Raw genomic sequence first — 25,737 nt, 5'->3', positions numbered from 1 at the left:
ATGGAACGGGAGGGAGTATTTTTCTATCAATTATAATAAAATTAATTAAAACGACATGTTAGGACATGCAATTTATATAGCGAATAGTGATCAGATCCATTATACAGACAGATTGATTGGGGGAAAAAAGACACAAAACCTTATTTAGGTTTGAATTTGGATTAGTTTACGCAATTGACAAAAGTCAAACTTGCATTCTGATCGTCCTTATCTATAGATTGTTAAAAACATTAGGACTTTGATTTGAAAATGTCAAACGAAACCATCAGTTCCATGCTAAACGTAATATATATAATATATATATGTGTGTGTGTGTGTGCATACAGAAAGTTACATGGAAACCATTACATTATAAAAGGGAACATAATTTAATCTAAATCCGATAATATTTTATCTTGTACTTATTTCTGAGCAAATCACCGTGTATTTGAATTATTTTTTTACAGATATTTAGATTTGTGGGATTGATTTCCCAAAATCTTTATTTTAAAATATAAAGTAAATATAGATCGATGTGCCCAGAGGGAAAAATAAAAGGAGCTAACATAAGCCTTAAAGAATTAAGTTCCAACATATTTGGAGGTGCAATTATTGTTTGATTAGAAACTTGTATTACAAAATTTCAAAAGATTTCAAGTGATTATATTAAATACATTATACTGTGCTTTGCTGGAGTGGCTTAGGAAACTTCTAATTAATAATTAATAATACACAGTTAAATAATAAAAAGAAGATCACTAGCTAGCTGCTATGAGACATTGGTTTTGATATCTATGAGAGAAAAGGGGAATAATATTATTATTTTCCTTAAAAAAATGAACTTAATTGGAACCATGAATTACAGGAATTGTTTACCACATTGTTGTTTAAGTTATCAATGAAAAAGTGTTTTGTTTCGAATTTAATAATTAGGTTTTGCCTTTAAATTAACATACTTGGAAGATATGTCTAGAACTTAAAAGAACAGAATAGATTAATGTGAACAAAGAAAACACTATGATTGCATTTCAGACAAACATATTTTATACATGTGTATATATATTTATGATACTATATATATATATATATGGTGATAGTGTTACAATAATATTACGTATGATCTGCTTTTATAGATCATTTGCCTTATAAAGAAAGATGGATTAAGCCACTTGAGATATAAAAAATGTGGTTAATTTTTTTGAGTGTGTGTTTGTGTGTGTGTATATATCCTTAAACTTCACTTATTCTTTAATAAAAGCCATAGATTGTGAGAAAGATTTAGTACCAGATTTATATATTTCTTGTCCCTGTGCTGTCTAGTCAAAACAACTAGCACGAGTATAAAATTTAAGGGTTACTATTGCTATTATTATATATTATATATTATAGTGTTATAAAAATTCCACTTCAATTAATCTCTCCTAATAATTGCTCAGGTGCTTTGTTCCCTGCATCTTTACACACACAGTCCCGAGTACCTACATTTTAAATATAACCATACCTCCAATTTTTAATATAAATATTACTCAACTAATTTAAATAGATTAAAAAATACTTAATAGTTTTTTTATCAAAAATATATATTGGTTTTTTCAAAATAATTTTTTTAAAAATGTCTTATATTTGAAACAGAGGAAAACACACATGTTAATTTCAAGAAAAAAAAGGGTACTTCTCTTATTTTAAATGTAAGAATATAAGATCCATTTTGTAATGTAAATTTAAGATTGGAGACATACTAAAGTATATTTATGGAGTAATTGTAAGACTTTCAAAAATTGTTGCATTTTTCATCCTTATTATATAGCCCGTTAGCTTTTACACATATTTCCTGGTGTATTAGGTGACATGATATTGTTGACGCTTAATAAAGTTGCATAAGAGGGAGAGAACTCTAAAAAGCAAAAAGGTTAGGGTTCAAGTTTTGGGCCCAAATCGAATTGAATTATGAGGATGGCCCATTCAGTGAAATTATAACGGGCTTTACTTTTGGGCCTAAAGAGATAATGATGGGTCCACCAACAATGTCAAAGTAAATGGTTACATTTCAATTTCAATAGATAAACTTTGGGAATCGTATTCAATGATTATAGCCATGATAAGGATAAGAAGATAGTGACCTTTCCTCAAATAGGCCACTTCATTTGACCACGACATATCATAATAATAACCTTTCTATATTTTTATTTATATTTAGATTAAGATATATGCAGCATCCTAAAATATTTTTTTCATATGTATTTAGTACCTCGAAATATTTTGTTATACATCCAACACCCTGAAGTATTTTTTAGGTGCATTCAGCACCTTGAAATATTTTTTTTTGCCTTGATACTAGATACATCAAAAAATATTTTTAGGTGCTAGATGCACATGAAAAAATATTTCAGGGTGTTTGATGGGTTATAAAATAGTTTAGGATCATAAACCCAAAAAAATATTTCGGGTGTTGGATACACCTTAACCTTTTTTCTTTTTTTTGGTACTGGATCCTCCTACATACCTCTAAAATATAAATACCAATATAAATATGCTACCTTCATTCCTAATTATAAGAGCTAGTTAACTAATATGAAGAGATTAAAAAAAGAAGTTAAGTTAGTTATTTATAATAATTGGGTGTTGTCTTCCCTAAAATATCCTTGCTAATCAAATGTATTGGCTAGAATTATCGTTGTTAGAAGGACTACCATGAAAAAAAATGCATAAATATGAAAGAAAAAGTAAATTGTGGTCTTATATTTAGGATCAAAATAAAAATTAAATAAGGTCTTATATTTATATTAAGAATCGGAGGTAGTATATATTATTAGGTTAAATTATACAAAATTCTCCTGATATTTGTATCATGTACAAATAACTCCCTTAATTTTTATAACTTTATAATGAACCTTTCGGAACTTTCATACAAGTGCGAATAAACTTTAGTCATTAACTATATATTCCCTTAAATTTTATTTTTGTGGGCACATAATCCTTAAAACTTTTAAGTTACATGTTGTCATGTTGATACAACTCAAGTTTTAACTTATGTGTGAATAAGTAACTAACAAAACTAATCATAACAGAGTTACTCCTTTGGTTCTATTTATAAGACAGAGAGAGAAGTATTTTTTGGTTCTATTTATAGGGTACTAAGAGAAGTTTTTTGCATGGATATATAATTTTACCCATCATTTATTATTGTGTTGACTTTGTTTATATAAGGTATAATGTGTATTAAATAAGAATAAAGTTAGAAAGTCATTAAATTTTAAATGAGAGTTAATGAAGTTTAAGGTTTTTCTTGACCTGTATGAAACATGTTGAAAGTGCTTTATAAATAGGAACAGAGGAATATTTAGAAAATTTACTGTAATATTTCAAAAGTTAGAGAAGTTATTTGTACATTGCATAAAATTCAAGGTTCATATAATTTAGCCATATAACGATATAGATAAATTCTTTAAAAAAATCTCAATTACGTATGTCTCCATGAAACTCACATATAATTAAAAAATAATTTACCACGAGAAGAGGAGAGCTTGAATAAGAAGACATACCCCCCCTAATCGTTATTATAATAAACTATTAACTAATTCACATGTACAAATAAAAATAATTAAAAGTATTAATTTTGTCATAAAAGTCTCATTAGTTACTGGCCAACAAGCGAACTAACTTATCATTTCAACATTTGTTCCCGGGGCCTTCTCATACTCCCTCCAGTTATTCAAAAAAAAAGTTAGATATTTAATTAATTTGTAAGGACTAAAAAAAATTAGTTAAATTAATTATATATATAAGAAACTATAAAGTAGCATATAATATGATGATGTTATTTCTAGATACATCAAACACCTTGCTATTATTGTTTTATTGCATCCAGCACATATTATTTTTTAATATCCAACACTCTTATTATTTATGATTTAGAATATTAGATGCACTGTAAATAAGAGTACAGAAAAATGATAAGAGGATACTGAATGCTACTTCACCTTTACATAAGTTTGTTTTTTTAAAAAAATACGCATATTAATATTTTGCTACAGAAAAAAAAACCACCTTTAATTTAACATGTACAATAAGAAAAATTTAGGAAGCAAATTACAAATAAAAAAAAGGTAAATTATCTACTGCAGAAAACAAAATATCTTTACACAGGTTCCTATAGTTATACGAGGAGGAGTATCTTTCACCAAAAGCATCATCAAAAGGGGAAAACATTTAGCAAAAAGAGAAACTATAGTACATATATGCTCTCTTTCTTCTCCCTTCCAATTTGAGAATCCTACCACTTTATGGATCGCCACTCCAAATTAACAGAAACATGAAGAGAAAAGGGAGACCAAAAACTCACAGATCAAAAGAAGCTTTTTTCAGGTTTCAGTGATTGGGAAGTCCAATAACAGAATTAGACTTCATCATTGATCGAAACTCATGAAAATCCACAAATCCATCTCCGTTCTGATCAACCGCTCGGATCATGTTCTTGCAGTCCCTGATGCTGCAATCCCTCCACCCCAGATTCACCATCACTCTCCTCAGTTCCTTCGCCGATATCAGACCGTTCCGATCACTGTCATATATCAGAAACGCGTCCTTCAGATCTCTTTCTTCATCTTCGTCTTCGTCTTCTTCTTCTTCTTCTTCTTCTTCCTCCTCCTCCTCTTCCCTCATCACCACCATCATAAAGTCGTCCAAGTCCACGAACCCATCTCCGTTGAAATCCAACACTCTCACTATCCCCTCAGCTTCTTTCGCAGCCAATCCCTTCGTCTTCTTGCTCTCGAGGCATATGATGACGTCGCTGAGCTCGGAGGCTGATATTTTGCCGTCGCCGTTAGCGTCTATGAGCTTGAAAACTTGCTTGAACTGGTGAGACACGGTTATGGCTTCGCCGTCGCCGTCGTCCCTGAAAGAGTTGGAAGAGAACAACGATCTGTTAGGCGTTCTTTGTTTTGGCCTGGTGACGGAGTTGTGATGGAGGAGGAAAGTGAAGCAGTTGGTGAAAGGATCGAACATGGTTAGATTAGTAAAGCTGTGAGATGTGTGTGTGTGAAGTGAAGAAGATAATTCAGAAAATCACTAAGAGGAATTGACGTTTCCGTAACTTTATGAGAAACCCCTTTTTGTCCTTTTGTGATATTAAATCTGGGAGAAAAAACAAAAATGACATGCTTTTTAAAAAATATTCTTACTAATTAAAGGTATTAGTTAGAATTACCGTTTGATGAGACTTTTAATATATACAATTATTATATTATAAGAATTACCTTGAAAAAAAAAATAAATATAAAAAAAGTGAATTAGGATCTTATTATTTTTAATAATAAATTGAATATCAAATTAATTTTTATATCAAGGACCAAAAGTAGTACTCTTCCGGTTTTTAATATAAAACCTATTTAACTAATTTAATTAGATTAAGAAATTAGATAAGTTAGTTAATTATAAGAAATATGACGTATTTTTTTTAAAACACCATAACCATTTTTCTTAATATCCTCTTTCCGGCTTCTACTTGGTTATGGTTGAGGAAGATTCATAGAAGTAATTTAAAAAAAATTAATAAATATAAAAATATGTCTTATATTTAGGGTCAAAATCAAGTCAATAATTAGATTTTATATTAAAGACCGGAAGAGTATAATAACACCCAAATTTTAAGTCCCTTTATAATTTCGTGCAAGGGGCTCAACACTCCACCCTCTAGTATCCCTTGAAATGCCTTATCCTCCTAGATGTTTTTTTTAATTAAATTCTACATAAAATAAGTACCATTTTGATGTTTATAAGAAAAAAACATCTTGTTTTGATTTTTTTTAATGATCTTTCAAGGGAAACCACTATAGAATTGTGCATTATTTATTTATTTTGAAAAATCATAAAAAATTAAAAAATGCACCATTTTTTCTTGCCCATAATGTCACTCGTCTTATGCATCTTGAAGTTGGTAATTATTTTATACTCTTCTAATTTTAAATATAAGACTTATTTTATAATATAATTTATATTATAAAATGAGTTTTATATTTAGAATTGGAATAATAAAATATCTTGCATTATACTTCCAACGAGTTTATTAATTTGTGTTGGGAACCAAAACATGATGGAGTCAAATTCTAATTTTATCAATTTCGGGTCCCCCCCCAAAAAAATCAAAACACGATTGCGTGTTGTCTGATCGAGTCATAAAAACGACAAAAGGAGAATGGTTGCCGGCAAACCCGAGAGGGAAAAAAATCTAAATTGTTGAATGGTAAAGTGGGGCCCACGGGCAGCAGCACAATGAATGAATCATTTCGCAAACTTCGTTTTATTTTTGGTGCCGCCTTTTGGATTGCCCTTTTCCCATCCACTGGACACCAGACGGCTGGGACCCAAATATGCACGCCTCTCTTTTGAGAATTGAGAGATAGGCAAAAGCAAAAGTTGCTGAAGACCCTTCCTTTAAAAGGTTTTTCCTTTAACAATGACTCTTGATTCTAATAAAATAGACTAGACTAGTGTTTTTTTTAATTAATATATTTTTGGCTTAATGGCACAAAAATTTCCTTATGAATGGGAGTTCAAGGGTTGAATCTTGCCAGTGATCAAGGGTTTCTTTAATTTATTACTTTTAAGTTAAATCAACTTTTCAAAGAAATCAATGACTTATGAATAGTAACAAAATTTGATAAATATAACTTATATTTTATTGATAATTATGATTTTTCCTAATAGTAAGTCCTACGCTTTGATTGTTTGGTTAATTTGTTTTTTTTATACACAAAAGTTTAGGTGAGTTGGCTCCTCAGGGTTTACTAGAACCAAGACATGCCTCCAGACTCAAAGAATACTTACAAAGGTACTTACAGATTACCGACTAATAAGGTTGTTACATTGGTAATAGGATTCAAACTCACGACTTTATAGGTTATGAGTCAACTCCTTATCAACCAAACCAACTCTTGTTAGTATCTGGTTAATTTGTTTGTGTCTCGTGTTTTCATAATAGCAATACACAAGTCAGCATATAATTTTTTTTTTTTTAAAGTTCATAGTTATAATAGTGAAACCGTCTTATTGAAATTTAATTTTGTTGATAAATAGGCAATATATTTAAGATAAAATTATTATCGAAATCTAATTAAAACAAAGACCTGAATGATTGATTCAGATAAGATCACTTGCGCCTCCAAAAAAAAGCATTATTTCTTATCCATTCTGTTTCCTGTGTCTTTGTTCAAGCCCATTGTATCTTACAATTTGGTTCTAGGTTTCCCAATCCGTCCATCTTATCTTATTATTATATTTTTGGGTCCGAATGTTTTCTTCTTGTTAAAACACTAAAACTGTGTATATCAAACTTAGGGAGAATTTCACACCCAAAAAAAAAAAAACTTGAAGTTACGAAATTCCAAATGATAATCACACTTCAATAGATTTTGGTAACACTAAACTCACAAATAACAACACATTTCTTATAGAAATTTCTTATTTGAAATTTAATAATTTCCAACTCTTTTTTGTGGAATTCTTTCTTAAAATTTGTCCATTGAAGCAGTTATTGCAGCCTCAACTTGTATGTTGACTTTTATACATCACTTAAATATACTACTACCGCTCCTCAATATAAGAACTACTTAACTGATTTAAATAGATTAAGAATATTAGTCTACTAAGTTATTTGTCACAAGTGCATATAGGTTTCCCTAAAACTTTTTAATCATATAAATTATAACAATCCTTAATGAAAATGTGTAATCAAGAGGATCAAAATAAACCCCTCATCTAGCTCTTATATTTAGGACTAGAAGTAGTACTCTTTTTATCTTATTCATAATAAAATAAGGAAAAAAACCTGACTCTTATTAATTTTTTCTTAAAATTTAATAACTTTTTAAGAAAATAAAATCTACAAAATTTATATTATACACTTATATAGTAAATTTAATAAGGCAATTTATATTATGGAAAGAAACAAATAATTTCTCTTTCTCTATATTATAAATAAGACTTGCATGTAAATATGTAATTAGATTGTGAATCTATACCTTATCCTAAGTTTTAGAAAAATTTCTGACTTATAAATTTATATAAATTTTGTGTGCATGGGTCAGTTATTCTATGTGGGCTTCCATATGACTAGTCCATGAGCAATTAGGCTATGCCATAAGAAAAGTGGAATAGTTATCCTATTTGAGGATCACCATCTTGCTTGGGACGTACGATTCAAGGCAGTTATCCTTGAGTCGGATGCAAAGAATCTTACTGATATAATGGTGAGTGAAACTGCAATTTGATGTTTACGCAAATTAAAAAGCTGATAAGATACCGTTGGGAGCTAAGGGTGCGTTTGGTATGAGGGATTTGGTGGGGAGGGAAGGAAGGGGGAAGGATTTTAATCATTTCTTCTTGTTTGGCAACACATAAATTTTAGAAGAGGAGGGAAAATTTTAAGGGGAAGGATGTTAATCATTTCTCCTTGTTTGGCAACACACAAATTTTAGGAGATAAGAAATTTTTTTTTAAATTTTCCCTCCCCTCCAAAATTGGGAGGATTTGGAGAAAAATGGCAATATTTTGTCATGTGTAACCATTATACTCATTTATTTTTAATATTTTTATGCTATCCTAAATCTTTTTCTTCTTATCTCTAGACTCTACTCTCTCATTTGCATGACCAAATATTTTATTCAAAGATGGGATACAATACAAGTTGTGGCTAAACATTATTTCAATCTTCTTTTCAATAATACTTCACATTCTAGAGTATATTAAGATTTTGGTATAAGTATTGCTCAATATATTAAATGTTATTTACAATTCTATTTTATTAAACATTCTATAAAATTTGAAAAAATAATCTTAAATATAATAAGGGCAAAATTGTCTATGTCAAAATATTTTTCCTTTTCCTCCCCTGATGAACCAAACAAGGTAATGTTAAAACTCCTCTCTTCTTCTCTTTTTTTATAAATCCAAACAAGGTAATATTAAAATCTTTTTACTCCCCTCCCCTCCCCCCTCCTCTCATTGAGCCTCTTATTAAGCCAAACAAACCCTAAAGGTTATTCATAACAAAACAAGGTTGCTGATAAAATGATGCCCTTGCAAAGGAGGGTATTTTCCACTTTAAGGTGGAAAAGAGAGTCTGGGATTTAATTCCAAATAGTAATATAGTATTTTAATGTTCTTGGCTTTACCCTTCTCTTGTACCATTAAAAAAAAAAAAAGCACAGGCGTATGCTAGTGGAAGGAATTCTAACTACTTAAGGGTGTTTGGATTAGCGGTAGAGAAGTAACTTTTTTTTCAATCTGATTTTTACAGAAGTCAGATTGGATAAAAGTCAGATAAGGTAATGTGATTTATGTTTGGATTGGATTTTGAAAAAAAGTCAGTTTGAGAAGCTGAAACTTGTTTGGATGATAAATATAAAAGTAAGTTTGGATGTAAAATGACTTAAAAGGACATGAATTTTATTAAATAGTATATATCTAATATTAGATATATATATATAATGTGACTATTTTTTAAGAAGGAAAATAAAATTATTAAAAGTAAATAAATTTAATTTATTATTAGAAAAAAATTATATGTATAATGTGGCCATTTTAAAAAAAGTACTGAAAATAAAATTATTAAAAATAAGAAAATTTAATTTATTGTTATAAAGGAATTATATATATAATGTGACAATTTTCCAACGGAGGAGTGTGTGTGTGTTGTGAACTTGTGATTTTGTTTATTATTGAGGTGAGAGAATATTCATGCAGGGGTGAGGGTCAGGTGGGTAAAAAATTTTAACATAGCCATAAATTTTCCAACAGTTTCTTTCATCGCCCACAGCATCCCAAAACGTACCGAAAGTTTACTTCTCCCAGAAGCACACAACAAAAAGATATCTTTTTTTACAAAAAAAAACATTAAGTAAATAAATGAAAAATAGCACGGTTCTTCTTTTTTTTTTCCAATTTTACGTTAGTATTTACTTTTGAAATAATTTATGTTCAGTATTTACTAAAAAAATATTATCCTTAATTTATTGTTCCACTTTTACAACATGTGAATGTAAAAAAAAAAAAAAACTGTTCATGTCCAGTATCATCATCTCTTCTCTTTCTTCTTTTTTCTCTCCTGCACACCCTTTCTCTCCTGCACACCCCACCGTCCCTCACCCCCAACCGCTCATCACTCCAAAAGCCAAAAAAAAATAACTTTTGCCCAACAGCTCATTAAACCCCATAAGCTCATCACAAAAAGAAGTCAATCCAAACAACTTCAAAATCCCAAAACTAACTTGTACCGGTGCAGACGTACATTTAGGCCATGAAACGCGATGCCTAAGTCTGAGATCTTGAGTCTGCGAACATGAAAAAATAGCTCTGGGAAAGCCACGTCAATCGAACCTGATCTAATCCAATTAGATTGTCATAAAAAACACTTTAGTCACCTATCCAAGCCACTCAAAACACATTATGCAAATTTATATCTTCTAAATTTATACATTTATTCAAAAAGGGGGGAAAAATTTTCATAAACTTGTTATATTTTCTACTCTAAATAAGATATATTTATCCACTCTCACACAAACGGACTTGTCTGAAATGCATATCAGGAGCTCCACTATCATTAACATAGATAAACCAGGGAAAATGACTTGGCTCAATTATTTTCACCCAAACGAAGCTGCTGTAAATTTGGGTTGTCAGTGTCAGTAGCAAGCTCCTGTATTAAACACCGTGCAAATATTCATACAAGGCAACAAATCCTGTGTTACTGAAACCACATAGCTGAATGGAGTCAAGTTAAGCATCACTGCCCAGCAACAATTAAATCAATAAATATATCAAGAAAAGTAAATCTCAAACTTTATAGGTATCACTCTAATGTCAAAAATGAGGGGAAAACGTAAGCATACAACATTAAACCACCTGTATCGATACACAATTCGGATTGGAAAATGGAGGCTTCTAAATACAGAAGATTTGGAAGGTACAGCTAGGAGAAAACTGCTACCATCTTTTTCATGTACTACTATCAAGCTATATCTGAGAAAGGAGAGGCAAACGAGGGGAAAATATAAACAAAAAAATCTTAGACCAAAAACTATCCTACGCCTTGAAATGCATGGCCAAGATCAGTTTGAACGAAGCAAAACAGGACCAACTGTTAAACTAAGCATGTCACTGAGGGCCACCTGGACCTCATTTGAACCGTGTTCGCAGCTTATCAAGTTTGAGAGGATAGGGAAAAAGTGAGCCAAGTTCCTCTCGAAAGAAGAATCTCCCAAACTACTTATGGCCTGAAGGGTAGCCACAACAAGAGGTGCACGCGCAGCTAATTCTCGTCGCTTCCCAGAGCCCGAAGGAATTAACCAATGAGGCTGCCCCCCATCAGATGATTCAGGTGTTCGTCTGAGACCTGCAATGTCAATGTAGAACTCCAAAACCTCCTGACAAAGTTGGACAAGATGAGTTTCAACCTCAGCCTCCTCATAGTTAGAAGGCCGGTCCTCAATAAGGTTCTGTAAAACTGTAAGGCATATTTGGTAGGACTCATTCTCAAGGCGTAACAGCGGGGGATCTTGCATTTGGGTCACAGGGCCAAACTCTTGAAGCTTAGAACGTAAACTACTGTTGCTGTTAATCTTGTGAGCGTGTAATGCCACGTCATGCAAGGCACCAAACAGGACTACCATGTTTTTGGCTGAAAGGTGAGACCGATACATGTTGTAGACCTCCATCACTGCCTGCAAATTTCAGATAGTGTTAGCATCTTTCACTAAAAAAATTAATGTCTTTTACTGTCATGCATTCCTGTGATAGTGCACATTAACATGTATTCAAACAAGGCATGTTTTAACCAACGGGGATTGGACCGAGTGGAAAAAGCTGGTCCCACATAATGTAACGAACTAAGGTTCGAATCCCCACTAGGAAAGATGCTCACATTTAGTACTCAAAAATACCTCAAATAGGACTGCCTATGTGTAGCCCAAAAAAAAAAAAGGCATGTTTTTAGACAACCCTAGGTTCAACAAATTTTAGCGGATCTAAATTAATATTAAAATATTAATAACACGAGGTGACAAGATATTGATCGCATGTCCATTAAGATAGAAACTATAGGCCTGCCTAGAATCACTATGAATTTCTTCTGATTTGGAAGCCCTTTTCCAAGTTGCATAAAGAGTATTATAACCCCAAAAATAACCAATTACTACTTCCAAAATCATCAAACAGGTAATCCCATCATGTTTGACTAGTCTTCCAATAACTATACTATCAACAGACAAATAACTCGAATTGACATGGACCTGTCTTTGCAACAGATAAGAACCAAAACCAAAACGTGTTAAAAGGATTCAACCCTGCAATTAATATTGATTCAATGGTATTACTTTAATTATTAGCCACAGTTAAATTTTATACAAAATGTTTTTAAAAAAAAACAAGTGTACAAACATTTAAATCAAAATATGATACACAACTACATACAATCAAAATCAAGACCAACTACACACACAACAAAATACAATCAAAAATCATATAATACAATCAATTTTGTACACACACACGCAAAGATATAATACATACAATCAAAATCAAAATATAAATAAAGGAGAGAGGCTGTGGCAAAGTTAAAGAATGAGAAAAGAGGACAACTACGCTGAAATGGGACATGTTTGTAATTAATGATTGAGTAAAGGCATTTTTCAAAAAAGTAATGATAATAAAATTTTATTCGTGCATCAACCTGTAGTTCCAATTTTCTTGTCCCAATGATTGAAAACAAACAAACTGCTCTTACGACTGCTTCAAAGCTCTGTTGGATTTCGGCCAAACACAACAAACACTTCCAAAAAAAAGTACTTCAATGATAAGCATGCCATTATTTGCTAGGGGCACTGCATTTTTTTCTAAAAATAATTTTGACCGTGTTTGAAGCAACAGAATGAGAATCTACCTGAATAAGTAAAAGCTGAACAGCAGCTCGGCATTTCGCATTTGATAAATATGCATAAAGTTGATGAGTCCTCTGCCTTTCAGAATTATAATCAGGAGAGCCAGACTCACCGTGTTCGTCGTCATACTCATCACCAGCTGAATTATGTTCTTGATGTCTAGCCAACAACTCACCATTTTCAAGGAACGAAAAGTCAGCAAGTGTTGCACTTGCCGCTTCTTTTAGCGACAGAACCACTTCTAACCACTTTTCTTCAGAAAACAACTCCCCAGCATTACTCATTAAACGAACAAATGCAGCAATACCAATGCCAGCTAGGCTTTGATGAGGGCGCTTTATAAAGCTTACCAGGAGCATCAGAACCTTCTTCAGAAGTGGATTGACTGTATCATAAAATTTAACAAAAAGATCCACCACCAATTGGAGGGCCAATGTGCATGTCTCATAAAGCCATGCATCTTGATCAAGCTCACCTTCAGGCTCCACTTCATTCCCAAGTGCACTACTTCCAGAAGGATCAATGGCATGGCGCACATAATCAAATATGGGAAATAGGACTGATTCAAATACCTTTTCCCATAAACCTAGTGAAAAGAGATGGCCGTGGTTACGTAAGGTTTCAAACAGAACTTGCAAGGCGCTCTTTCTTATCTCCGGCCTAGGATCGAAGCTAAGTTCAGACAAACCTGCACATATATACAGAAGTCAGTAATTTCATCTCCCAAGCTCAGTTCCTTGTAAAAAAATAAGTTTGATATAATCTTGGCTAAAGATATTACACTACACTCACCAGCCAATAAAGGAAACCAAAAATAGAGATGATCATCCTTGTCAGTCACCTCTCCAGGATCATGTTTACCCTCTTTTCCTGTTCGTGGTGAAGGTGTAGAAATCTTTCCAGATGTTTCCTTGTCCTTATTCCTCGAAGAAGCACCAAGGTCTTCTTCCGCTAGTTTTGTTGCACAAAAACGGAGAAAAGCAATGGCATTTAGGCTAATCTCTTTGTTAAATCTACTGTTGGTGAAAGCAATTAGACAATTCACACAATCTGTGAAGGTGGTGGTTTCAGTCTCAGTGATATAAGGAAAGTAATCTCGAATAATCTTCTCAATTATTTCGAAAGCTAAGAGGACAATATTTTTGTGGTCATCATAAGCTGCTGTGGTGAATACCTGAAATCAAGCCCACAAACAAAAGTTGAAAAGAGACACTTTTAGCAGACATCAAAACTAAAAATTGCAAAAATAGATCTAACAAGACACAGGATTTATCATCTTTACCATGAACATGCTCTTCCATCCTGATTTGACATTGTTGACACGAGATAAAACCATTTGAGATACACATCTGATAATCAGTTCTCTAATTTCAACAGCACTACTTTTTCTCATAACAATGACGAAAGGCTTCATAAATTCATTTTGAAAGTTATAATTAGCCAACTCTTCACGCTCTAGAAACTTCATTGACAATTGCCGCAAAGAATCCATTGCGAAAATTGCAATTGAAAGGTTTCCAGAACAGCCTATGTTTACAAAGAAATCAGAGAGGACATGCCAGATGCTAGACCAGACAAGCCTGATGCGGTTCATATTATAGTGCCTGTTGAACAAAAATCATGCCAAACAATAGAAAGTTAAACATGTATAAAGATGAGGGAATCATGAAACTTAATCATAATACAGTCAACCCCTGCCACAACTTTTTTTATCAACCGCCATCTTCACACGTCTAATCTTTGGGGCAACGTAAAACCCCCTCAGAAAATTAAGCACTAAACTGCAGGTTAATGATGTAGCCCATGAGCCAGAGAACAAGTGTTGAAAAGTTAATAAATCTACACATCAAGACGGGGTTGAAGCAACTGCCTCAAACAACAAAGAGCCAAAAAGCAATTAGTTTTACCTTTTTCTGAGGAAAAATCTTAATACCTTCTGCCTAAACAGAAAAAGACTCAAGAGGAAGGACAAGAAGGGGAGCATGTACCAAAAATAGCAGAAAGAAAAAGTACTTACGCAATCTCCACAATCTTTGTAAGACTGAAAACCCGTGGATCAGATGGAGATTTCAGTTCTTCCATGGAGACCTTGCACAGAGCCTTGACAAAGTCAATTATGGCCTCACTATTTAATTTCTGACTCCGAGTGAATATTCGATTCATTTCTGAGCTTCCAACTTGTTCCAACATATTCAGATTAGAAACTAGGTTGTTCATCTGTTCTGACGTGACTCCAGAAGTGTTACTCCCAATACCAGCACTATCATATGAACCCCGCATCACAGTGGCAGCTGCATATTGCATCCTCCCAGGTCCCTTCTTCTTCAAAACAGGAAGAGTGGTTGATTTTCCTTGCTTTGGTTTTTCAGAATCATTCTGAGGAAAGGCAAAGAATGTGGCATCGGGTGGAGCCCCCTCTCCAAGAAGATGTAGATGCTCAAACCGGGAAACACATGTCAAGATATGTTCCCAAGCTTCTTGTAAGTAATTCCCATCCTCATCAGCAATAGTAACTATAGCCTATCAATAAACAGATGGGAAATCCTAAGTCATCCACAACAAATTATCATTTAATTTAAGTACCAAGAAACGGGAGGTTCCATATTTAATGGGCCTATACTGTGTCTTCAGCCATTGCTCCTAGACTAATTTTCAACAAACATGGGAGGACTTGAGCGGAACAGTATCCATTGGAAGGGTCATCCTCTTTTTCAGTTTGTAGTGATTAAAGTGCTTGCACAAACGAAAATCCATTTTGCAACAAAAAATTAGCGTATTTTTTAACTGAATTCTGACATGAATATTAAAAAGGATATATCAATGGTCATGGATGGAAATGAAAATGGATCAACATATGCAAACATGGACCTGAAGACGTCACGGATGGAAGTGCAGTATATGCCCTTTAAATCACCATCCATTTTAAAGCAGGTACTAACTCTACGACTAAAAAAGAACATTCAACACAAGGAGAACTGATAGTTGATATTAACTTCAGTTCAATACATTGCATATAAACCAACTAGACGTTCGAAGTTCTAACCCTCTAATGGGAGGGGGCAAAAAAGGTATACTGACCTTGATAGCATCTATGTTTTTCTGTTTAATATCAGCAGGAGAATGTAGGGAGGTAAACTTGGCTAATGAAGTCACAAAAGCATCTCTATGGGTCTTCATGGTCATTACAGAGGTAACGTGAATAGCATAGCGGAAGCCTTCAAGACAGAGAGCTATTACAACTTCATCATCATTTTGATCGAGAGGAACGCTGAAGGCAGCTAGCATTGGCGCCCAACACACCTCAATCATAAATCTAAGAATTACCACATCCGTAGCTGCATAATAGGCTGACCTGCAAATCGCAACAGAATACACATAAAGAAGGAAACCTAAATTTTTTTCTATTTTTTAACCTTGAAAAGTAAATTAGGATAAATCAACCTCAAAATTCAAAATGTACCAGCATTGCCATAAAAGTAAATAAAAGCTCACCAAAAAACTGCTTTGAATGTGTCAGATTCATACATTATGTTTCGAGGGAAAATTGACAAAGCAACAGATGGATACACATTAAACTGGTAGGACAAACAAATAGCCTGAAGATGAATTGAATGAAAAGTAGAGACAGAAGATTTTCATGCCAGAAAGAGAATGGGCTAAATGGAGAATATAACCAGGGAAAGAATTGAGACAGAAGAATCTGTTCTAGGAAACAAGCAATAAGACTGAACATACTCAGACTTCCGAGCTTTTTCCTTGAATTGTTCTTGCATGTGTCTGATAAGGTCATCACTGGTCTCCATATAACTGTCATCCCCACGCTTACGAATAACAATATTCAGGATAGTATCCAAGCCTAACAGTCTGTTAGAGTTCACAGTCTGCTTTTGCTGTGGAGCAAGGTTGTCATCTTTCACTTTGATCTCATTTCTAGATATTCTTTCAAACAATGACCTCAAGTATTCCTCTGGTAGATCTTTTCCATCATCTATACCACGGTTGTTTCTTATGAAATCATCAGCGGACATCTGCAAGATAAAAAGGTATGATACACGTCTAGGATTACAACAATCAGAATCATATGTGCATCAATATAAGGATTATAAGACCAAACCTTATCTTTCACCATAGGATTGTGAGCATCAGTATTGAGCATTATGACAGAATAAGCAAGGACATAAGCTGTGTCGGCACTAGAAAAGGCCTTAGGGTTGCATTTACAATAGCGTTCAGCAAACTTCTCCATGATTCGATCAATTTTCTGGGCCTCACCAGGCAGTCTAAAGCCTTGAAGAAGGACCCTGATTGCATCATCAAACTCCATCCCTTGAAAATCAAAAGAATCAATATACGCATGCATAACCTTCAAGGACATTTCTTCCCTTTCTCCCAGATAATCACCGATCAAAGTCTTGTTCAATCCAGATGCATCTTTTAGAAAAGAAGCTATTTCCTCTGGTGAATTACCCACCTTGTTAGCATTGATGAGGAATTCAATTCCTTTCTTAGGCTTCCTATTAAACAGGGATATACCTTCCTGCCATAAACTTAGAATTAGATTCATATATGATGAAAAGCTAAAGCAAGAACAGAGACATAATTGACTCTCAAAACCTCATGCGCTTGCTCACCTGAAGTTCCAGTTTGTAAGCCCGGCGTTGCTCAATGGTTGAAGCATCAGAAGATTCACTAGAGACTTCAGAATGAGAGTCTGATCCGTCAACAGGCTCTTCTCCATTGCCATTTGCCATTGAAAGGCCTCCAGTTTCATGGTTGTTATCACTAGCTTCAGTTTTCTTGGTTGAATGAGGATCTGGAATGCGCAATTGTCTGTTCATCCAATCTCCCATTGATTTTAAAACAGCAACCAAACATTTCATGGCCTCAAATTTTAGGGTTGCCTCTTGAGGAGGCAAAAGTGAAGTTGCTACACCAGGTGGGACCCCCTGTGCAGTTTTAAGAAGTCCATTGACCATCCTACAAAGGCCAAAACACTTAAATAGAAACACAAGGAGTACATTGAATGACAACCACACCACACCAGCCGAAATAGTTTCTAAATTGATCGACAAATGCAATACTAAAAATATAATACATAAAGTAAATCAAATTGGAGGAAAAAATACCTTACCTCTCAAATATGTTCGATGAATTGACATCGCAGTCATAGTTGAGAAATATGTCCACTAATATCTGCGAATCAACACACAACCTCTCTAGAAAACGAAGAACTATCATCTTTTGCTGAAAATTAGGTTGAGCTACATTTTCCAGAACCCTCAGAACAATCATAGGGAAAAATACTCCAATTTCTGCTTTTAATCCAGTTCTAAACCTGGATACGAGACTGATGAAAATGGAGCAAGATAACTGGAAAACTATCATAAGAGTTGAAGCACTGTTCTTCAACAATGATAAACATAAGTACTGCTTGATGGCACCCAAAAACCTGTCTCGTCATGAGCAAACACAGATATTACTATTCTCCATCATCATCAAGGAAATTTGCAAAATAAAATCGGAGGAAAATACCACGTCAAGAATTTGTACAGTGCATAAAGCTTGCCTCACCTTTCATCAGTGAGAATTGAAATTAACAATTTAAACTGAAAAGCAAAAGGCCATTCCACATTTAAGAGAGAAGATTCTAGGAACTAAACAACACAGCAGAATAATAGCCTATGTACACTGAAACATATCAAAGCAAAGAAGGAACTGCTGCAATTTCTGAACAGTATGGGCATTTTATAAATGATTTAGTCATTCCACAACTAAATAAAGTTTACTTATTTCAAAATAAAAGATAGGAGAACAGAGGAAGCTTTAAAGTGCATGGATCAAATCAAAATGAAGTTTGCTGAGTCTAAAATAACGCAGGAAACCTATCATGCATTTATTCATCCAAATGCTCATTTAGTAGTCTATGTACACTGAAAAAAAAAATATAAAAGCAAAAACCGAATCTGTGCAATTTATGAACAGTTTAGGGCATTGTAATATGTGTTGGCCACAAAAGGGGGCACTTTTATGTTTTGGTCATTTCCTCAATTAGATGCTGAAGAAACAAGATACAGGAGGACAAATGTAGCTTTCAAGTTGCATCTGGTAAATCAAATAAAGATTTAACTTTTAACAGGAAAGCAGATGTAAATTTTCTGTATTGTCACAGCATGCCAACAGTCTCTACCTTAGGCCTCTAACAAGTCCAGATTGCTTATTCCAGAAGGTAAAAGAAGCAGGATAATGGACAAGGAAATAAACGGTGTCGCTGACATCTGAATTTTGGAAGCCCATATATTTGGAATTATAAAAGAGTTAAACAAAATCCCCAATTTTCTGCTCAGAATGTCACGGGTGCTCACCCAAATTGGCAGTGAAAAACAAAAACTGCATAGATATCCATGACAAGACTCAGGATTGCAAAGATAATATGTTGCTCGCATTTAAATCTTCATTGTAAGCTCTATGGAAAGGAGAGAATGTCAGAGTAACAAAAACACAATGTGCCTTTACGCTCAGCATGCTTGCACCAAGCTACTTTGAAGCTTCAAATATTATATTAGATATTGGCGACCACTACTCCAACATAGTTGAGTAGCTTCCTTTTTTTTTTTTTTTTTGGGGAAATGAAGCTTCCAATGTATAATTTTAGTTTAAAAACAACTCTGCCCAGAGATTATTTCTATTTGAATGCTTAAATGGAATTCCTCAGACCACAGAAAAGCTGCAAAGCAGAATTCCGCCAGACCAACTAAAATCTAATCATGTAATACTGAACTAGAAAGTTTTAGAATTAAAATTATCCCCTGCTTCTCTTTAGATTAACTAACTATTGCAGCATACCTCCCTAATTATCTTTTATTTTTATCAACATATGGCCTTTACTTAATTATTCATAAAGTTTGTGTTTAATAAAGAATGCGCCTAGTACAAATGTAGAGTCATACTCCTTTCCAATGACCATCCACAATTTTGTCATGATGTCATTTCAAATTGTTCAATATACACCTGTGGAGTGTGGAAGCAACACCTATTCAACAGAACTTCCAGCCAATGCAGTGGTGTTTACTACATTCAAAATTAAGCTAAATGCAGATCTACATGCTGCCTATCAACAAAATCAGGCCACGGTACATTCTTTTCCCACCTAATAAAAGCGCTCACATTAAAAACGTTTCCAGGAAAATTCTCATCAAGCAAAACAAAAGAAAGCAACAAGTTGACTAATAAGTAATGATACTTTTCACTATTGTTCCGACTTATCCAAATCCAAAAGAAAAAGAAAAAATGGTACCTTTCACTAGTCCTGAATACAGCTCCAGCGTTCTCCAGCAAAATCTTCAATAACTCTAGTGCCACAATCTTCCCCTTCATCAGCTGCGGGTCAGCTGAGGCCTCCTTGGGAGGCGTCTTCATAGATAATTTACAAAGTGCTCTAAACACCAAAAAGGCATCTCTCCGCAGCTTATTTCCGATCTGAACCTCCAAGTCATCATCTCTCTCGGCCTCCCCATCCGCCAACTCACCCTTCCTTCCCTCCAATGCTGTCTTATACATACTGATTTCCCAATATTTTGCATCTAGCATGTCTTTGTCCGTGGAATCCAACAGATCCGTAGGATTAGTGGTCTCCACTGCAGTGGTCTCAAATGCACCATCATGCCCACCTAAAGAAATTTTACCAGGGGTCACAGGGTTAAGCACGCCATCTATATCCTGCATAATTTTCGTGATAAAACCTTGCACAAACTGCGTCATTGAACTGTCTGCATCGGATTTTTCAACAGGTTCCATTAACTCAGCCACTACAATTGGTTGAATTGGGACGGTGGAAGAGTCCGCCTCCATTCTCCGAAACACTATCACTAACATTTGAACCAACGACGCCTTAGCCGTCGTTTGATTCACCACATTTTTACTACCCAGATATATATCATAGCAAGTCCTTACAATGAGGAGCAAGCAATCACCATGAATTCTCAAAGATATCGACGTTACAGCAGACAAAAGCGTCTTCAGCACCAACAATTCCATTGCGTCGTCTCCCAAATCGTGGCATTTACATACTGACTCAATCAAATTAGCCAAGAGCTTAGCTTCGGAACCACCCCCTCCGGAGTCCGCCTCGCCGCGTAGATAACCATGGGCAATCAATTTCTGGATAGCATCAACAGCAGGATCAGCGATCTTCAAGACACCAGAGTTGGCCGCATTGATCAAAGGGCTAAGAATCGATTCAGACTCCGCAAGCGAGTACTCCACAGGACCACCGTCATGGAGTGGCCCCGGCACCGAAGTCTCGGGCTCGTTATCGGAGGGTGAGCCAGGTAACTCCTGTGTCTGAGGTGAATTAAGCCTTTCGATAACCGATTTGCACTCATGAGCAAGCTTCGCGTGCTTTCGCCAGGAAGCGTTCTTGACGATTTTCTCAAGGGCAGGGACAACGACCTGACTCAGACGGGAATCGGCTTCCGAAGAAGCCATTCCCGAGCTGGAAAGGATCTCTGAGTTAGTGACAGTTGGGATCTCGAAATTGGAGAATGAAAACGAAGCCGCTTCGAGCTAAGATCTTTCCATGAACTCAGTGAGTTGCTTCAACAATGGCAGCGAGTTAACTCAGTGAGTTATGAGGTCGCGCCCCAGCTCCTATTATGCCCACTCGATTCTTTCTTTCATCAATGGAGGAAGAAGTGAGGTTCAGAGGATCAGATCGTAAGGAAGGAGAAGGGTCAGATTTGAGATCTCGTTTAGGTTCGCTCCTCGAAAGTCCAAGATCAGGTACGAAATGACTGGAACGCCCTTCCATTCATGGTGGATAAGTGGGGTTGTGTAGTAATAAAATGATGAGGTAGGGGTAACTATGGGCTACAAAGATATTGCTTCTATGGTAAGATGGCTTAATTATTAATTAAGTGCAAATCTCGGACGATGTCTTGATAATTCTTTTTGTCTGTTTTCTACTTTTTCTCTCAATTTTCACTGAAAAGTCTTTTTATTTTTTAAATTCGGCGAAACAAAAATTCATTTTATAACCCCCTTAAGTGAATTATCTGTCAATAAAAATTACAAGGAACTCGAAAATTTTAAGTCCAAAAAAGTAATTTGAAGATTTTATATCCATATTTAAATTGCATTTTCCTAACTATTAAGGTTTTTTGTCATCTTGGCAAAAAAAATATATATCATTTACCAACGCACTCATTATATTCTCTGAGAGTTGAATTGATAATATCATGTCCAAAAAAAATTTAAGGAAGTTTTTTTTTGTAAGAAAATTTAAGGAAGTATTTTAGTACCATCAGCTTACATCCTACTATCAGGTTAAGTTGAGTCATTACATTCAAGGTAGAAAAAAATTGTAGCATTACACTTTGATTTTTGAGCTATTTATTACATTTTAAAAAAAAAATTTTTTGCTTTTATAATATCATTATTGCATACCATTTAGAGATGCAACAAAAAGGGTAAATAAATTTTAGATAAATATTCAATCCTTCACTTAAAAAAATTATATAAATATCATTACTTAATAAGGGGTGGAAACAAATCAAACAAAAACGGCCTGTTAGACGCCTTTTTACAATCTAAGCCTGGCCTAATAAAGGCCTGGTTAGACCTGAAGCCTATTAGAAAAGTTTGTATTTTTAAAAACTTCAAAAGCCAAAAAAATAAGTCATAATTACATAAATCAATCTAAAATCATAATAACTCAATCTAAATTATCTAAAATATAAAATAAAATATGATATAATCTAATTAATTGATAATATAACACCAAATAACAATTTTGATTATAGGTACAAAGTTCATAGTATTTAAAAATAGGAACCCACCTCCTATAATTATACATGATATATGTGTATAATGTATATATGTCCTCATTTCTCTCCAATGATGCTTTCCTGTACGTGGACTGGAGTCAGCAAATTCTCACGTTCAATGGTTTCAATTATGAGTTGCTGTGTGTGTGTGTGTGGTGTGATTTTGTTCTCGGCAAAGTTCTTTATGCTTTCACGAAATTATTTACCTATAAAATTTGCACTTCTCTTGTCTTTATTTATGAAATAAAAATGGCTCCAATCCAATCATGTACTATATCGTTGCAGGTGTGAAATTGAGAAAGAAAAACAAAAAGGGACACTGGGCAAAAAGAAAAAAACAACATTCATCAGGACAAAAGTAGGCGAGCGGCTAAGGTTCAGTCAAAAAGGAAAAATATTTATCAAGGGTAGGTAGGGTGAGAAATTAACCACTTACCTCTAATCTTTAATATAAAAATTAGTTTAATTTTTAATTTATCTTAAATATAAAATTCTAATACACTTTATCTTTCATTTTTTTTATTTTTTTAAGGTAGTTTTTATAATAGTTGCACATATACAAGGTTTCATGATATTAGTTTTAGCTAATACACATTATTAGCAAGGGCATTTTGAGAAAGAGATACATATTTCTTAAAAATAACTAAATTAACGAATTTTCTTATTTTACTTAAATTAGCCAATTAGCTCTTATATTAAGGACCGAAGATAGTATTAGCCACTATTGTTGGAAAAAACATATTAACTAAAATTATAACAAGCTCAAATCGCCTGTTTGGCTTAACAGGTTTCTTAACAGCCCAAGCTTGGCTTGTTAATAAAACAGGCTTTTTGGAAGGTTTGAGCCTGTTTCTTTTTCAAACAAACCAGGTCATATGCTTTGACAAGCCGTCTGACCCATTTTTAACCTTACTTATTAATTTTTGTACTCCTCTTATTTTATTTACAAGACTAAGAAAATACTTTTAGTCTTAATTATAAGCTATTTCATTAATTTTTTAACTTAATTTACTATTTTACCCTTCCTTTGTTATTTTGCGAGCTGTAGTTTATATATTACATATTGATAAATTGAAATGTTGATGAGTTTTAAGAAAAAGTTGAGGAGTTTTATTTAATTTTGGAAAAATTACACTCAGATTCCACATGACAATTAATTCACAAAAATCCCGAAATGATTCCTAATTCCCAAGGACCTGTGTGTAATAAATTATAATTGTGAAATTATATTTACCCCATTAATTTGAACCCAATGCAATTCATTTACAACCTTAACATGGCTGTTGACAATCCGAGGAGAAGTAGTTAACAACCTCGGCAATGCCCCTAGCATCCCACAGAGTGAGTTGTAGAAACATTGCCGAGGTTGTCAACCAGTTCTTCTTGGGTTGTCAACAACCATTGTTGATTGTACTGAATTGCTGCAATAAAACTAATGGGGGTAAGTAAGTATTTCACAATTACCATTTATTACCACAGGTCCCTGGCTTCAGAATCATTTCGGGATTTTCAGGGACTTTTTCTTAATTAATTGTCTTCTATGAGACCTGAGTGTAACTTTCCTTTAATTTTGTCTGATAAAAGGTGACTTATACCAAAGATATTTCTTATGGACAAGAGAAAAGAAGAAGGATCAGATATCATATTAATTCGTAATGCAAATGTAAGTTGCCTAAAAATTTCCATAAATCAACCGATGCATGCAAATGATAAACTATTGTCACATGGAGAGTTTCAGATGGCGTGGTTTCAAGAGGACTCCATGCTACACAATGAGTTGAGATCTAGTTTGTTATAATAGTTAAAGTTGTTCAAAGGTTTGGTTTATTTAATTTGATAATTGGTTCCCGGACCGACAAAATTTAGAATAGCTGAGGAATTGAATTGGTTTGGCTTCTTCTGTTTTTTTTTTTTTTTGGTTTATTTTGGATGACTTTGCCTATATAAAATGGTTTCTAAATAGCTGATTTACAGAATATGAGACAAGTATATAAAAGAAGTTTTATTTTTTTTTATAAATAATTTTAAGAAATGCCAAACAGGCCTTTAAAGATAAAATTATTGTAATTTTCTCCTTTTGAAAAACATATAATGTATTTTTGGTACCGAGGTATTTTTTCTTGAAAGGCACCAGTTTTCTGAAAGTTGAAGTGCAACGTCACCCTAAAATTCTAAAATTGGATTAGTGTTGCTCCTCTATTAAACATTAATAAATTTAATCGCTAATAAATAAACAGCGGAGATTACGAACAATTTTTTCAAAATTACAAATAGAATTTTATACAAGAACATTAATTGCCCAATCAAAATCTTAGTTAAACTTTTAGGGGGAAATGACTATTAAGGATCCTATTAAAAAAAAACAATATCTATTTTATATTAATTTTAAAATAATTGTTTTACATGGTTCTTGATCGCCATGGGTTGATGTAAGCTTTGTTTGGTTCAATCTGATTTGGGTCAATTTTAAATCAAATACATTTATTCAAAATAAACTTATAAATTTGACCCAAAAAAATAAACCTATAAAGTCAGTCCTCACCTCTGTTAGAAGTGATTGTTGTCTTATCTTTTATTGGCTCCTACATACTTGTCACACACTCAATTCTGAACCAAATCTATAATCTAGAATCTATCCATCTGTAATCTCAGGTCCAAAAAAAAAAATCTATCCGCCTGTAATCTATAATCTATAGCCTATATATCTATATCTATATCTATATATATATATATATATATATGTTACCTATTCCTATATAAGAATAAGTGACCATTTAAGGAGATTAGAAAATAAATTAAGTGAGTTATTATAATAAATATGTGTGTGTCTTTCTTAAAATATTCTTGTTAATCAAGTGTGTTGGTTAAGACTACAATTATTAGAAGGACTATCTTAGAAAAAATTGTATAAATATAAGAAACAAAGTTGATTGGAGTCTTATATTCAAGATCAAAATAAAAATCAAACGAGGGTCTTATATTAAGGGTGTGTTTGGATGAAA

At 33.6% G+C, this 25,737-nt stretch overlaps 2 protein-coding genes across 2 annotated transcripts; both read right to left on the bottom strand.

Annotated features, from left to right (window-relative positions):
• Positions 1–4,068: 4,068 nt before the first annotated feature.
• Positions 4,069–5,028, bottom strand: LOC114733514 (probable calcium-binding protein CML23). The gene has a single exon (XM_028920988.1). The coding sequence runs from the start codon at positions 4,984–4,986 to the stop codon at positions 4,348–4,350; it is 639 nt and encodes a 212-aa protein (XP_028776821.1). The 5' UTR covers positions 4,987–5,028; the 3' UTR covers positions 4,069–4,347.
• A 5,738-nt stretch (positions 5,029–10,766) lies between these two features.
• On the bottom strand, positions 10,767–21,656 carry LOC114733507 (brefeldin A-inhibited guanine nucleotide-exchange protein 2). The gene is made up of 11 exons (XM_028920979.1): positions 20,209–21,656; positions 18,046–18,363; positions 17,546–17,891; positions 17,029–17,451; positions 16,650–16,942; positions 15,993–16,266; positions 14,932–15,434; positions 14,197–14,518; positions 13,707–14,088; positions 12,917–13,602; positions 10,767–11,699 (listed from the first exon to the last, which is right to left on the bottom strand). The coding sequence occupies exons 1-11, from the start codon at positions 21,396–21,398 to the stop codon at positions 11,088–11,090; spliced, it is 5,349 nt and encodes a 1,782-aa protein (XP_028776812.1). The 5' UTR covers positions 21,399–21,656; the 3' UTR covers positions 10,767–11,087.
• Positions 21,657–25,737: the final 4,081 nt, after the last annotated feature.

The sequence above is a fragment of the Neltuma alba genome, unplaced genomic scaffold, assembly GCF_004799145.2.
Source record: "Neltuma alba isolate B1F8T4 unplaced genomic scaffold, ASM479914v2 tig00013010_pilon, whole genome shotgun sequence".
In the NCBI taxonomy this organism is placed as follows: domain Eukaryota; kingdom Viridiplantae; phylum Streptophyta; class Magnoliopsida; order Fabales; family Fabaceae; genus Neltuma; species Neltuma alba.
Note: the sequence above shows the minus strand (reverse complement) of the source record. Positions and strands in the feature narration are given on the sequence as shown.